General features: G+C 44.5%; 1 protein-coding gene across 2 annotated transcripts in view; it reads left to right on the top strand.

Moving 5' to 3' along the window:
- Positions 1–739: 739 nt before the first annotated feature.
- Positions 740–15,464, top strand: part of LOC102445788 (BTB/POZ domain-containing protein 8) — a 104,988-nt gene continuing 90,263 nt past the window's right edge. Inside the window, exons 1-2 of one of the 2 annotated variants that reach the window (XM_089780534.1) lie at positions 740–1,433; positions 2,782–2,979. In XM_089780534.1, coding sequence (XP_089636660.1) covers positions 1,300–1,433; positions 2,782–2,979 — 332 coding nt within the window. In that variant the 5' untranslated portion in view covers positions 740–1,299. The remainder of the gene's footprint in view (positions 1,434–2,781; positions 2,980–15,464) is intronic. The other variant, XM_075936526.2, reaches the window with a different exon arrangement.

Genomic DNA, 15,464 nt, shown 5'->3' on the forward strand with positions numbered 1-15,464 from the left:
TTGCTGGGACCGTGCACGGGACAGGCAGTGCCCCGGGATCTGCGTGCGCCTGGGTCAGTCCCACTCCTCGCCGGCCAATTCTCTCTCCCACTCCTCCCCGAGCCAGCCCTTGGCTCCCTCCCGGCCAGACCTGCTTCCCACTGGCTGGTCTCCCCTCTCTCATGGCCCCCGCTGCCCCCGACTCCGCCGCCAGCCCTGCTTCCCGCCAGCCGGTTCCCCACACCCCTCCTCCCCCACATCCTCCCAGCCAGCCCTGTTCCCGGTATTTTTTTAAGCCACCTGGTAACCATAGCTTCTTGCCTTAAGCCCCCCATCCCACATTTTGATTTCTTACAGGTACTGTTTTATGGCAACCCCCACCCTGAGCCCCTCCCAAACGGCTGTGTGTGTTTAACAATACAACAGTACCTGTAAGAAATGAGTTACTTATACCCTCCCTCCCCTCTCCCCCCCGTTCTGGGATTGATGGGCCCAAGCACAGAACTAGGGTTGCCAGGTGTCCAGTATTGACCCAGACAGTACGGTATTTTTGCCTCCTGTCCAGTTAAAAAAAAACAGAAAATACTGGACACCTAAAATTTCCAGTATTATTTGATTTTTTCCCAGCCAGGGTGCAAAAATCCCAGGCGGTTACCTGGCTCCACAGGGGAGCTGTCTGGCCAGGAGCAGGAAGACAAGACAGTGGGCCAAAAAGCCACAAAAGGATTTCTTAAAGGGGCCACAGTTTTGTTATTTAATTTTTTTTCCTTATAGCTCTCAGGGTCCTTTTTTTTCCCTCAATAACATTGGTCTCCCCTTTTTTTTCCCCAACAGAATTTGTTCCCCATTTTTGGGGCAGGAAAGGGGGGTGTTTGGTATTTTTGGTTAAACCATCTGGCACAGAACAGCTGGCGGCCACTGAACTGGTTACAAGCCGCAGCCTCGCACAACGTGGTCAAAGCCGCCTCTCCAGGCTACAGCCCACGTGCCCCTTGGCCCCGCTGCAGCCGGCTCTCAGAGGCTGAGCCCGCGCAGCCACCACTCCGCCCTCCACCTGACCGGGTAAACAGGAGGAGGCGGGGCGGAGTGTGAAGAAGAGCAACTTCGATTGGTCAAGGTCGTTTCCGGCCGCCCAATGGGAGGAGGGAAGGGCGACGCTTCGTCCAATCCGCCGAGGTTTCCGGTGTGCAGCGGGCGCCCGACAAGTTGTTTGGCGAGTCCCTGGGCGGGCGCCGAGAGCAGCAGCGGTGTCCTGGAGGCTGCGTAGGGGCCGGCTGTCAATCATCGGCGCTGCCGCCTCAGGGGCAGTGGCCCCGGCACATGGCGCGGTGTGCGGGGGCCGTTGCCTCGCAAGGACCCGGCGCGGCCCCGCCGGCAGGTGGAGGGAGGGGGGCGTGGGAGCGGCGCAGGCTGAAGGAGATGGTGGCTGAGCAGCTCCGTCAGGATCTCGGCAGGTAGGGCGGGGGTCAGAGCGTGGGCATGGGGAGCGGTGGGGACCCTCGGGACAGCGGCCCGCCCCGGCGCTATCCCGGTACTCGGCAGGGGGGCGGGGGTCCAGGCACAGCATTGCCATGGTGCCTCAGCCCCCCCCCCCCCGAAATGTGAAACAATCGCTGCCATGAAACTGACAAGCATGTCAATTTCACTGCTGCTAGGGACAGGGAGAGGTCTCCCACTGGGAGCTCTGTGTGGAGTTTACAGCCAACAGCATGTGAGTATTGAAGTTTCTGCACAGATACACTCTGTTGCCCTAACTACATTGATTTTTTTTATGCATAATACTTCTTGGGGAGGTGTAGCCCTTCAAGACAGGGACATCTGTTATAATTTGTTTTAGTATGCCCAGTGGTTACTATTGGGGATCTGCCCAGTCCTACTCAACATTCAGCCCTGTAAGTTGATGTCTGGATACTGCAATTGAGTGTAAGCAGATCTTGGATAGAAAATGTGTCACTTTTATGAAGCACCATACCTTTTTCATGTCTGCTGGAGCTGGTATGTGTCTGTTTTGATCCCGTTGGGATCTGCTTTCAATCCCTTTGCTGTAAGCAGATGTCCTGTATGTGTCGCCTCATGTTACTGAGTTGTATTTATGTATTTGGGGCCTGGCAGGGCCCATGGCAGGTGGGGAGCTGCTACAGCCCCTACCAGTTAACCAGAACCAGTAAGTATGGCCCATTAAGCCCCTGTGATGTGTCTCAGGTTTTGTTCTGCTTTGGGGAGCAATAGTTCCCCAGAGCTCTTAGTATTGCTGGTGAGCCTTGGGGTGGTGCAGACCTCTCTTCTTATTCCTCAGTAAGGTAAAATAATATTTTGGCTTTCCTGCTATTGTTATGCTATTGCATGACCAGCTCTCTACAGCTCTAAATCCTCCTTTAGCTGGGTCCATCATTGGACTGTTTGTGTCTGCAAAATCTGGAGCTTTGTGGGAGCTTCAGACCACATTTCATGGCTCATTTTGCAATCTGCTGCCCTTCAGAAAGCTAACAGCTCAGCTGTTGCCATCATGTTTCATTTTTAGACTGAAATTGCAAGACTAAGCTGAACAAATGGAACTTTATTAAATGCTATCCACTCTGTCCAGGTGTCTGAATGCTTATAGCCTAGCTTCCTGCTTTTCCTGGTGCTACCTTAATAACAGTCCTTCTAGGGAACATGAGCCCTTTGAGTACTTCCACTAATCATGATGCAGTAATAGCATCACCAGCTACGGGTCTGTATGCCATAGCAGTGTATCACAGTATTTAGAGTGGGTCTTCTAGATCTGAATTTAATTTTATAATGATTCCTGTCCTCTAACAGGCTTCTTAAAGAAGAAATCTGTGCAGATGTCACTTTTTGTGTTGGTCATACCCTATTCAGAGCACATAAATCAGTGCTTTTAGCAAGAGTTCCAGAGTTCTTCATATACAGTACTGGAAAACAGTCAAGTAATCTGAAAGACCATGAAACTTTTCATCTGGAGAACTTCGAACCCTCTGAATTTAAAACATTTCTGCAGTAAGTTTTTCATTATCTTTCTTTGTATTTTACTGTCTAAAAATTAAAATGGCGTTTTAGTCAACAGTTTTTGTGCATATTCTATATTGTCTTGGGAAAGAATTTATTCTACAAAACTTTAGGTCCTGCTTAAAGTTATTGGATCTAATAGTGTTCCAATTAGCATTAATGGATTTCAATAGGAGCAAGACTGGGCCCTTTGTTTAGGGGAGAGAGTTGCCAGATGGCTTCAACAGAAATACCAGACACACTTGACAGTACATCACAATCTACATTACATCTTATTTAGAAAATACTGGACATTTATATTTTCTCAATTTGTTTCCCGAACAGAAAGCTCAAACACTGGACTGTCTGGTTCAGAACCGAACACCTGGCAACCCTAAGAGGAGTTTGGGACAGGAGAATATTTAATACTATATCTTAAATAATTAACCCACCCCTACCTACTCATACTAATTAATCCGTTCTTGGATGATACAATTAACTGTCCTCTAAGCTGAAATGAACATTTTGAAATAAATCCCTTGTTTTATGGGCTCTCTGGTTGCTAAATGCCAGTGTGGTTTACTGTGGCTGCTTAACATATCATCTGGTAAAGACTAAGTCATAACAGAAATGGGAAGTAATAATCTCCTCAGTGTTTATTTGTAAAGAAATAGGCTGCTTGCACTGACTACCTGTTGGTGGTTCATTATGGAAACATTTTCTATTTTAAAGGGCTAGTAATTAGCTTTCAGATTTGTAAATTTAAAACATCAAGGGTATGTCTACACTAGCCACCCTAGTGTGAACAAGGGTGGCTAATGTAGTCATTTTACTTGCAAGTGAAGCCCGGGATTTAAATGAGGAGTAACGATAGTTCGAATTAGGAGCTTTAATTTGAACTACCTAGCCCATGCCACGTGTAGCTGCGGGCAGGTAGTTCGAACTACTGGGCATAAAATGGCGGCTCCCGGGAACATGCAAATGAAGCCCGGGATATTTAAATCCTGGGCTTCACTTGCAAGTTCGAATGACTACATTAGCCACCCTAGTTTGAACTAGGGTGGCAGTGTAGACATACCCCAACAGATCTTAGACAAGGGTGATGTAATATCTTTGAGATCTTTCATCAACAGACTTGCTCCAATAAAAGGACTCGCTGTCCTATCAGTTACATGGAAAAATTGTTATATAGCATCTAGGAAAGAGGTCCTAATGGTGAAAATATTGAAATGTCTTTGTATGGTATAAAAGCTAGCGGCTGACTCACTGAATTTAATACTAGGCTGCCACCCTTAAGGTCTCCTTTTTTGGGGATGACTGTAACCTATAGGGTGAAAGTATGGGCAGATGGTTGAAAACAGATAATTAATTTGCTGTAAATCACTAATTAGTATGGAAGCAGAAGATTCTTTTAAAAAAAATCCAGAAAATATCGTTTAAAACATGGTATTTATGGGACACTGCTGTTTATAATGCAGTGTAGGATTTATCATTTTCCTACCAAGATGTTAACAGTATTATCTTCAAAATAATATAGTACTGTTTGTAATACTTCAATGACAACTTTCATTGAGAGTATATTTAAAAAATACTTTACTCAAAGTAAAGTATATGCATTCTAATTGTGCATCAAAACAATAATAGTGTGAGTTAGTCATGGTGCAGTAGGTTCTCATACTGAAGCATAACTTCCCGTGTCTTTTAATTAAACATTTGGACTTATTACTTACTGTTTAGAAAACAAAGGCTCATATACCTAGAATTCATGGCTGTGTATCACTTGCTTTCCAATGAACATGAGTTAATTCAGAACAAGTAAAAATCCTAAGGGTCCAGCAGGCTCCCCAAGGAAAAATATATGGTAGTCTTACAAACAACTCCTTCAGTTTCAAAACTCTGGGTATGTCTAGTCTACGTGCCTCTGCTATAAATTAGATATACCGACATAGTCAATGAAGTGGTGATTTAAATATTCTCCGCTTCATTAAAATAAGAATGGCCTCCGTTTTGTGCCGGCTCAGCTGATCATCAGCAGAGCGCGGCAGTCAAGACGCGGATCGGTTGACAGGGAACGCCTTTGTCGTCTGCTCCCTTATGCCTTGTGAAGCTACATAAAGGAGAGGTTGACAAAGGTATTCCCTGTCGACCGATCCACGTCTTGACTGCCGCACTGTGCTGACGATCAGCTGAGCTGGCACAACGCAACAGCCATTTTTATTTTAATGAAGCAGGGGATATTTAAATTCCCACTTCTTTGACTATGTCGGTATGTCTAATTGACATACCTCTGTCAGCAGAGGCATGTAGTCCAGACATACCCTCTATGTCTAATGTAAATCATTATCTGCACCTCTCTGTTTTTTAGATTATGTATGAATGCATCTGGGGGAGAGGGGAGAAACCCCACCTCTGCTTTAGTGCTGAAAGACTAAACAATTGAATGTATAGCCTCCTAATCTTCCATCTTATCAAAAGTCTGGAAAAACAGATGGCTTTTAAAAGGCAGTAGAGGTTTACAGCCCTGAACTTTATTGGACCAAGTGAGGTAAGCAATATTCAGAGCTGAGCAGCTCTTCACTGAACAGCATTCAAGCAGTCCCCTGTCAGTTAAAGACAGAATGTGTCAGGTTGAGTGCCTCCACTAATCTCAATGATAGAGGTTTCACATGGGGAAGAAGTGGTCTTTCTGTTAGTCAGGACTGAAACTAGTTAGGATTGTCTAGATCAGAAACAATGTTTTGAATTATACCTAGAAATGATATGTTGTAGGTCTTGGTGCACAGATATAATGTGGTCCCTGCATGAAGCTCTGGTAAGTAAGGGTGGGGCTGCACTGTACATTAGATAAAGTTCTGGATTGTCCTCCAATGTAGCACTATGTAAAGTGCATTTACTCTGGAGTAACAAATATATGGATAGACGTATTATACCTAACATCTGAAAAGTAAGGTTGTTGTCTCTTAGCCAAGCCCAAATTGAAATAAGCACATCTGGTCATTGATGAAGCCTGGATGTCTAGAAACTGCTAAGGACCCTCAGTTGCAATCGTGTGTGATAAGTAGTAAATTGCCCTCCAATAAAGATAACTGACCCAGCTTTCCCGTAACAACCCAGAAGTCTTCTTCAAAATTAGAAATGGTCCCTCAGCCTATCTGCAATGAGTTTCAGCCAGATGTACTTCCAATCCACAATCTTATTTCAGCAGAGTCAGTGAACTCCTGAATAGGGCAGATGAGCTGGAGAAATAAAACTGGGTATAATTTGCATACTGAACACAATCAGCTCATAAGTCTCAGTAATCCTCCTAATAGCTTTGTATAAAGTTTGAGCCTGAAGGATGACAAGATGAATTCTACTTGAGAGAAACATTTAAACAAATGAGCCGTTACCCAGTACTACCTGTGGTATCATTTAATCGTCATCTTATCTACAGCTGCTAACGTCTGCCAGGAATGTGCTAACGTCTGTCACAAAGACACCCTCAACTGATACAGCCATTCCATTCTCTGTACTTTGGGTACAGAATAAGGCTCACGAAGACATAAAGAAGCCACAGTTTCATGTGCTTTTTTTTTTTTTTATCTCCATCATCTCTCTGGCAGAAACATGGACCATGAACAACTCAGTGGAATTCTCATAAGTATTGCTAATACAGGACCCATGATTCTTCTGTGTTTGCAGACCCTGAACAAGTGAAGAATATGTGGAGATATTCAAGCACAATAACTGGATGCTGATTGATACAGGAGGGGAAAAAAATGCCAGGTTGCTGTTGGCATTCACAGAGAAGCGTCATGTGATGGATTGCTGCATCGGGCCAGAAGTGAGAACTGATTGGTGGGATTGCATTGTAATGAAAATTTGGGATGACAAGCAGTGTCTGCAGAACTTCTGGATGCAAAAGGCCACATCGCTGGATCTGTGTGCCACCCCTTCAGAGATGCCAAACAGAGAGCTGCATTGGGAGTGGAGAAACAAATAACGATCATAATCTGGAAGCCTGCAAAACTAGATTGTTGCCAGAGTGTGGGCAATCTGTTTGGAATTAGGGAAAACCCACAATGGAAGTGGGTGTGATCCACACATGTGAGTTGTAAAGCTATTAATCATTTCCAGTTATGCAGGATTGTGACTCTGGATTGGCAGCAGTGGGATTCCTGAACTGTGGTGTAGTGTGATAGCTGATGCACACATCCCTGTACTGGCCTTGCTATTGAATACATCAACAAAAAAGGATATTTTCTCATTGTTTTGTAAGTATTGGCGAATTGCTATGGATGTTTCACTGACATTAGTGTAGGCTGGTTGGGGAAGGTGTGTGATGCTTGCACTTGTAGGAATGCAGGATTTTTTTTTCAGGAGCTGCAAGCAGGGTCAGTCTTCCCTGAACTACATATTACCAATGGTGGCATTGAAATGCCACTAGTGTTTCTGGGGACACAACCTACTTTTTGTCCCTGGCTCATGAAACTCTACAATGGCCATCTTGAGAGCAACAAAGCAAGATTCAGTTATCCGCTCAGAAGGTACAGAATGATTGAATGTGCTTTTGGTAGATCTAAGTATTCCTGGACATTACTATTGGCTAGATTGCATCTCAGCAAGACTAACATCACTTACTGTTATGTAGTTCACAGCATGCAACTGCAACATCTGTGAAGCAAAGGGAGAAAAATGGCTGCTACAAGGTAGGGGCGAGATGGACCATGTTGTCCAAGGAACACTTTTTATGAAACAGTGTTTATGGGTCAGTGCCAACTTTTCTGAATCTGTACTGATTGCACGGATAAAGATACTCCGTTTCCAAAATCAGAACTTGTTTGTTCCTTGTTTCTTTGTACACGAAGTGCAAAAATAGGTTAAAATAGTCTAGCAACACTATAACTGAGTGAACCATCCTTTAATAACCTAAAAACAAAAAGGAAATAAACACAAGTATTGTCTGATCTGGTGGCTTTTCATAGGTTCATATATGTGTGGATGTTTTCTTACTTTTCCTTGATATCGGGTGGCAGGGGTGTGTATGTGATGCCACTTGTGTATGAGGTGGTATAGGAAATAGTGACCATGGAGCTCTTTGAAGGTTGGAAAAGTTAGTCAATAATCTCTCGGCAGATAGGTCAGTCACGTACTGCAGCATTGGTTTTTTGCCTGACCAAACTCATGATGCTTTGATGCATTTCTCAGTGCATCTCTCAGTCCTTCCCCTTCCCACTTTTTTTACAATAGATAGTTCTTCCATTCTTGGTTCTTATCTATGATTGTGATCATATGGCCCCCTCCAATCTCCCTCTCTGAGAACATAGGGGAGAGGGAGATCTCACTGAACATATTCTCTTCTTTTTCCTTCTGATGAGAGTAAGATGCGGTGGGGACCGCTCAAGGCAGTCATATCAGAGGCTACTGACTTAATATAGACAGATACACCATTATATTTAGTCACAATGGAAGGGGAAAGATAAGATTCAAAACTCTTTTATTAGTCCCATAAATACTTTTAATAAGAAATGCTAATGGTCACTTTAGCCTTGGAGAACCTTGTCACATCCTTGCTCTGTAGCTCAAGCCCTGGTGAGTACAGCTTGGATACAGGGAGGAGGAGGTTTTCTGTTGCCTTGTAGCCTTAAAAGCTGGATATGAATATAGGGCAAGTGCAATTATATTAGCAATATTTTCTCAGGGTGGAATGATCTTGGCTATATGAGGGTGATCAAGACACAGAACCAGCTGCTACTGGTATCCCAAAGCTGCCTGGTCCCATATGCTGCTTATCCCTTCACTATAATGGTGCCGGTGGAACTCATCACAGAGTGGCATAGGAAATTCTCCTAGTGCAGGAAGAAACAAAGCTACTATGTGTATACAAATGCAGGAGAGAATTGCACCATATTTTCATGAAAGTTTCATCAAGATCTCTCAAGAACAAAAGGGACATCCCTATTCAGAAAAATGAAGTGCTCTGCGTGACTCGCTGCCAAGCTGGAAAAACCAAAGAATTGAAAAGCAGAGGCTGTCTGCACCTTTGTTTCATCTACCTCCACCTGAGCACAGGATACTGATCTGATGTGGATTGTGTAACTAGATTACCATACTGTTGTTTGAATTTATTCTCTATTGGCATAACGTTAAGACAAAATATTTAAAAAAAAAAAGTCAGTGCCTCTGTTCTCTAAAGTTGTGGATGGCATGGCATCATTTTAAATGATATGTAATGTTGTGCTCACAGCATGATTTAAGTCCTTTGCTGTGTACTCTCCTTCCTCTTCTTTTTCACTGTTAGCAGCAGTCTTTGCTTTGGGCTCCTGCAAAGTGTCCACAGTTGTAGATGGGTGCTGCTGGGAACTCTACCAAGAACTGTGTGCAGTTCATTGTAAAAATGGCAGGTTTGTGAGGCAGCACTAGATTTCTTGTTATCCTGCCTCACCTTTTGGTATGTCTGATGGAGTTCCTTTTGCTTTCTAGCAGCACTGCTGCTGAGCCCCATTGTGCTTCTTTGCCCCATGCAGTCTTCTTGCAGATGTCAATATTTCTATGGCTGGCCTGTAGCTTTGCTTGCAAAGCCTCTTCGCCCACAGGTTGAGGAAATCCAATACTTTTTGCCTGCTCCAAGCAGTAATGTATGTATGTATGGGTGGGACCATGGTCTGGTTCCCTTGGGACCTGAGTGGTGCCAAACCACAGAGTTTGCTGGACCAGGGGAAGTCACAGCCAAGTGGGGAGCCTTAAGTTCTGTTGCTGGCGAAAGCTGCACTCCCTACCTTTGGCCCCTCTGCCTCTAGCTCTCCTCTATGCTATTTTTGGCATGGGCTGCGCCTCCCCCTCCTCCCACTGCACCAGCCCCATCTGGGAGCCAGTCCTGCTGTCTCCAGCCTCTGCTGGGGCTGCGCCTCCTACTGCCAGCCCTGGTTGTGGCTGAACCCCCCCCCCCCTCCATGGTGCCGGACTAGGCTGTGTGCCCAGTCACCAGCCCTGCTACCTCCAGCCCCAGCTGAGCATGCAGTCCCCACCACACCAGCCTGGCCCAGGCTGCACTTCTGAACCTGGCCAACCGGGGCGCTCTGGTCCAGCAGTATCCATGGACCTGCTTGACTACAGCTGTTGCTGTAACTCAGAACCCACGTTAACAGAGATGCAAAAAAATTAATCAATTTTTAAAGCAAATTTGATTAAGCAGACTTCAGACACATCGTATGTTGCTTGCTTTTTTCCCTTTCATTTCATTTACTCTCTCAAAACCCTCTCATTTTCACTGATACATTTCTTTACAGACTGAGAGAATTTTCCTTTTGTGTTCTCCATCTTCATCCATTTGTCTTGATCTTTTTCTGTCTTTTCTCCCTTGCTCTCTCCTTTTTTCTTCTCTTTGATTTCCTTTCTTTGCTTTTCTACTGTTCATGTTCATTCAGGTATTGTTTTGTTTATCAAATACCCAATTTATATTGAAGCACCTAAAGGGAATTTAAAAATCTAGAATTGATAAATGATGAAACTTCTCATTACCAGGTTGTTAACATTATGAATAAATGAATCTCCTTGCCTGTTTATATTAATTTGAGTAATTTTGTTGTTAATAAGCTTTTTTCTATCATATGCACTTTGATCACAACATGAAAAATATTGCCTTGTCTTTTTTGCCCTGTGATAGTGCTGTTTCCAACCATTTCAACATGACTTTAATGCCATGCTATTTTGGTATTCATTTTTACAATGGAAAAACCATAGGTTTATTGAGACTGGAAAGGAGAGCTTATAAAGAACCAGACCAGTGGTTCCCAAACTTTTTGAGCATACAGACGCATTTTCAGTCTATTAAAATTTCACAGACCCCCACATGATCCATTTTTGCTAGCCCACTTAAACCCTTCCCACTACCCTAATAGCTTTGAATGATTAGAGCAGGGTGATGGATTCAAAAGAGGAAAAAACAGTAAAAAGTGAGTGCTGTATTTATAAACTGATTCCAGAGCACAGTCGCAGCATCTCAGCTTCAGCGAGGGCTAAGGGATATGCAGATTGCAGTGCACGGAGCTTTTCATGTCCCATCAGCTGCTGCCTGTTGCGCTCTGGATTGCGGCTTGCTTTTGATCCTGTTCCCCAGATGCTAAGGAGTGAGGGGAAAGCGCTTGCATCCTGTGCATGACTCACACACCAGCCAGGCAGGAGAGGCATGCATGGCGTGCAAGCACTTTCCCCATGCTCCCTTAGCTACTGGAGAATGGGATCAAAAGGAAGCCGCATCCCAGCGCTCATGGCTGCTGCCCTCTCATGCTTTGGGAAGGTGGAGGGGGAGAAGAAAAGAAAAATAAGGATGGTCCCTATCTTTACTTCTAAAAACTTTCTATAGCCCTCCTAAAGTACCTTGGTGGACCCTCAGGGGTCCACGGGCTACAGGTTGGGAATCACTGAACTAGACTGATGGATTGTTCTAGATAAGGGTTGGCAACCTATGGCTCGCAAGCCATGTATGGCTCACTTAGGAGCCAAATATGGCTTGCTGCACGAGTTCAGCTCCCCACTTCGCTCCCTCTCCCCCTGCAATGGGGAGTCCGTGCTGCTGCTGCTACAGCTTCGTGTCCCTTGTAAGATTGGAGCCAGCGCTGGCTTCCTGCAGGGGTGGGATGTGCGTGTGTGGAAAAAGCCCTGAACCTCGCTGCACGATTGGTGAAAGAGCTGGAGCCTCCGCACATTCTCCCTCTCCTCCAGCTGGAGGAACAAAGAAGTGCACAGATTTGCTGCCTGCAGGCTTTTTCTGCTGCTCCATTGGCTAGAATCCAGCCAGTGGAAAGGAGAAGGGGAAAGCCATGCTTGAGACAGGGAGCATGAGAGCAACGCGGGGCTCAAAAGCAGACCCAGCCACCGTCTTGCCCATGAAGGACCGGCTGTTGCCATGGCCGTGCCCCCCCCAAGCACGCCAAACACTCGTACCCTATGGAGAGGCCCATAGGTCTGAGTACCTTCTCCCTGGTGCCAGAGGGCTGGATCCTGGCCAACCTGCCTAGACCTGCCAGCTGGACTCCCTGTGCTTCGGGCAAGGAGTGGGCTCCATTCCACACTTGGCCCATGGGCCACTAACTTATTCTATGACCTGTGTGGAGCTGCCACTTGGGAATGACGGTTACAAGGAATACACCCTGTTACAGACTGGGGGGGGGGAGGAAGTAAGTGCTGTCCAGACCCGGCACCCCCTGGTCCCCTTCCACACTGAGACCCTGCCTCTCCTCCTCCTGGCCAGACACCTAAGCACATCCTGCTCCTGCACCCTACCTCCCACCCGGAACTTGTACTCCCATCCCTATGCTGCTCACTGGCCTCTCTTTCCTGCACACTGGACCCCTCATTTTTGGCTGTACCCCAGAGCCTAGAGAGGGCCCACAAAATCCACTACTCCTGGATCCGCAGAAAAGTTAATCTGGCCTGAGGCATTGAACCTTAGTCTTCCCTGCCCCTCACCTCCACAGGGGGCTGGAGCACCAGGGGAGTAAAGGTGTCTCGGGGTTAAGTCAGTGAGTGTTGGGGCTTTTTGGAGAGGTTGGGTTTTTTTTACTTCTCACTTGTATGGTCCCTGACTGATTTTTCTGTGGGGCATTGGCCTTTGACCCAAAAAAGGTTCCCCACCCCTGCCATAAATAAAGACAATGTTGAGACCTTTTGTGTTGGGCATAATATTTTACTTTATTTAAAAATAAAGCTGGGCCAACAAGCCCCCAATTGGGGCCCAGCCCCCATAACACTCCTGCACTCCCCCCAGTCCTAAGCCCATAATACACGTGAACCCCTGCTCTGAGCCCCTCATGCCCCCACATCCCCAAAGTCCTGCACCCCCATATCCCCAGCCTCATGCCATAAGATTGACACAAGACAACCTGAGTGTATGCAAGCTCAATTTGACCAGTTGATGTAAACTTCAAAGAAATGTGTGAAAAGATGCAGCACCAGAAGTCCCATTAAATCAAGTCTGTGAGTACAATGTTTCATTTATGCTATTATTAATCATTATGTCAATTATCAATAATATTACAGTGTATATTTTCAGTCATGCAAATGAACATTCTTATATGACTCTACTGAATTTTGATGTAGTTTATCTCTTTGGTTTGAAAAGGTTGCCAATTCCTGCTCTAGATACATGAAGTTCCTGTTCCCTTTTTCTTAAGCCCCATTAAGTGAAATATGGGTATTGAAAGCCATTATCATTGAAATTAACGGGCAATAAATTTAGATCAGATAGAAGGAAACTCTATTGGCATTGTGAAACTCCTCACCTCTATTGGCATTGTGACACTTTCTATCATGGGTGTTTGAACCGGATTCTGATGCTAGATGAAAATACATGGATTAGTAGGTTGATTTTTCTATTGCAAATGTTGTTCTTAGGGGCCTTCATCCAGCATAAGGACACAAAATCTAGTATATAATTGGAGGCAGTAACTCCCTGAAATGAAATTTCTCCCCCCAACCATGGGCTAGAGTTAGCTAATCTTTTGGATACTGTAGTCCTAGGACAATCTGTCTCTTTTTGTAAAATTGGCATCAGGCTACTGCTACTAACTTAGAGAAATTGCCCTACAGCATCACTCAGATTTCATTATCCATCAATTCTTATTGTACACACACCTTTTCAGTTCACTCTTCATGCCTTTCCTAACCTTCCTTGTGCAGAGGAAAAAATAAAACAACCACAAGGTGGAGTGTCTGTCAAAACTACAGACCATTAGATTGATATTACAGAAGATGAAAATTGTCTCTGTTTTTGGATTTAGCTAACATTCCCTTTTGCTGCGCACATTTTTGAAAGGTAGTTGTAGCAAATGTAGCACATCCAGAACTGCTTGTGAAAACTTGGATTTAAGGACTGAATATTTTAAAATAGCAGAAGTCCTAACTATCAATTCCCGTTCAGTACATTTTGGATTATAAAAGAAGTATTATTGCAATTTAACAGATTTCCCATTTTCACTGTTATCTTGAAGAATTAGTGTGTAAAATGGTTTAATTGCATATAACTTAATAACTCTTAGTAGCCAATAGGTTAGTCTGATAGAGAGGCATATCTGTTTTTAAACAAAATAAATCCTCCACGGATGTCCTTGTAATATTCACAAAGCCAATATTTTAGAGTGTCTATTCATGGAGTCAGGTATCAGAGGGGTAACCGTGTTAGTCTAAATCTGCAAAAGCGGCGAGGAGTCCTGTGGAATTTTCCACTACATGCATCTGAAGAAGTGGGTCTTTGCCCACGAAAGCTTATGCTCCAACACTTCAGTTAGTCTATAAGGTGTCACAGGACTCCTCGCCACTTATTCATAGAGTATAGGTTTTAATATTTCTCTTTCTGGTGGTAATAGTTAACAATCCAGGCTGTTGTATATGAGAGGGAATAATGTATTTGGACCAGTTTGAGGAGATAGGACAAGGAAATCTTACTGTATATTTTAGAAATGTGCATCTGTCTGTGAGTCTGTTTGTTCAAGAACTCCTCTAAAACAGTAAGAGCTAGGACCACCACATTTGGTATGCAGCATCCTCTTATCATAACTGAAAGCAAGATAAGGATTTGGTTTGCCAGGACAATAGGATGTGCCTGAAATTTGATTGTTTCTTATAAAATGGAGAGGGATCTGGCAGGAGGGACAATTATACTGCAGAATGACCACAGGGCAGCAGCAATGGGACAGAGAGAAAGACCAGGATGGAGTGGGGGGGATGTGGCGCAGGAGTGGAGAAAGGGACAGCTATTTACTATATACTTTGGATAGTGTGTCTGTTTGTGTATCTGTCCCCCAGCTGGGGGATATGCACCTCCTCGCCTGGCTGTGCCCGCTGCAGTGGCCATGAACAAGTCTGGGGTTGTCCCCTCATCCCAGGGCAGCCTGAATACTGAACCCCTCATCCTCAGTCCTGCCCCTAGAATAATTATTTAAATGAAGAAAAACAAAATTTATATGAAAGCAGCACCAGATAAATCTTCTAGTGGGTTACAAGAAGCGCTGGGAGGTGGTGAGTCCTTTCCCTTCTCCTGTCCTGTCTTTGTGCTTATTTAGCTACTAATGCAAGAGAGCAGGATGCATCTTTTTAAGTATTATCAGTTCAAGTTACCCAGATATTAACTCTGTTTAAACATTTACCATGCACAATTCGCTCAGGCTTTTGCACTTCTGCAGTATTTCTGCTTTGGTGCTGATCTCTTTTTCTCACTGTTAGGATTGTATTGGGTTATGAGCTGAGGTAAGAAATCTGCAGTGCAGTACTAAATCATGTGGTGGGGTATCACACCAGTGCTGCATGCTGTTTTCTATTATTTGTAGTTTGTTTAGTTGGCATGTGAACAACCTAATCCTATTGCCATTAGATTAGTACAGCAGTTACTGTTACAGTGCTCAGACACAAAAAGAGAAGCTGCATTGATCTCAACTGCTGTTTACTAATCTATTTGACTACAAAAGAAATGATGCAGTGGCCATGTTCTCAATAAGGTGCAATAATTCAGAAGATCCCGT

The sequence above is a fragment of the Pelodiscus sinensis genome, chromosome 9, assembly GCF_052426305.1.
Source record: "Pelodiscus sinensis isolate ZL-2025 chromosome 9, ASM5242630v1, whole genome shotgun sequence".
Lineage (NCBI taxonomy): Eukaryota > Metazoa > Chordata > Testudines > Trionychidae > Pelodiscus > Pelodiscus sinensis.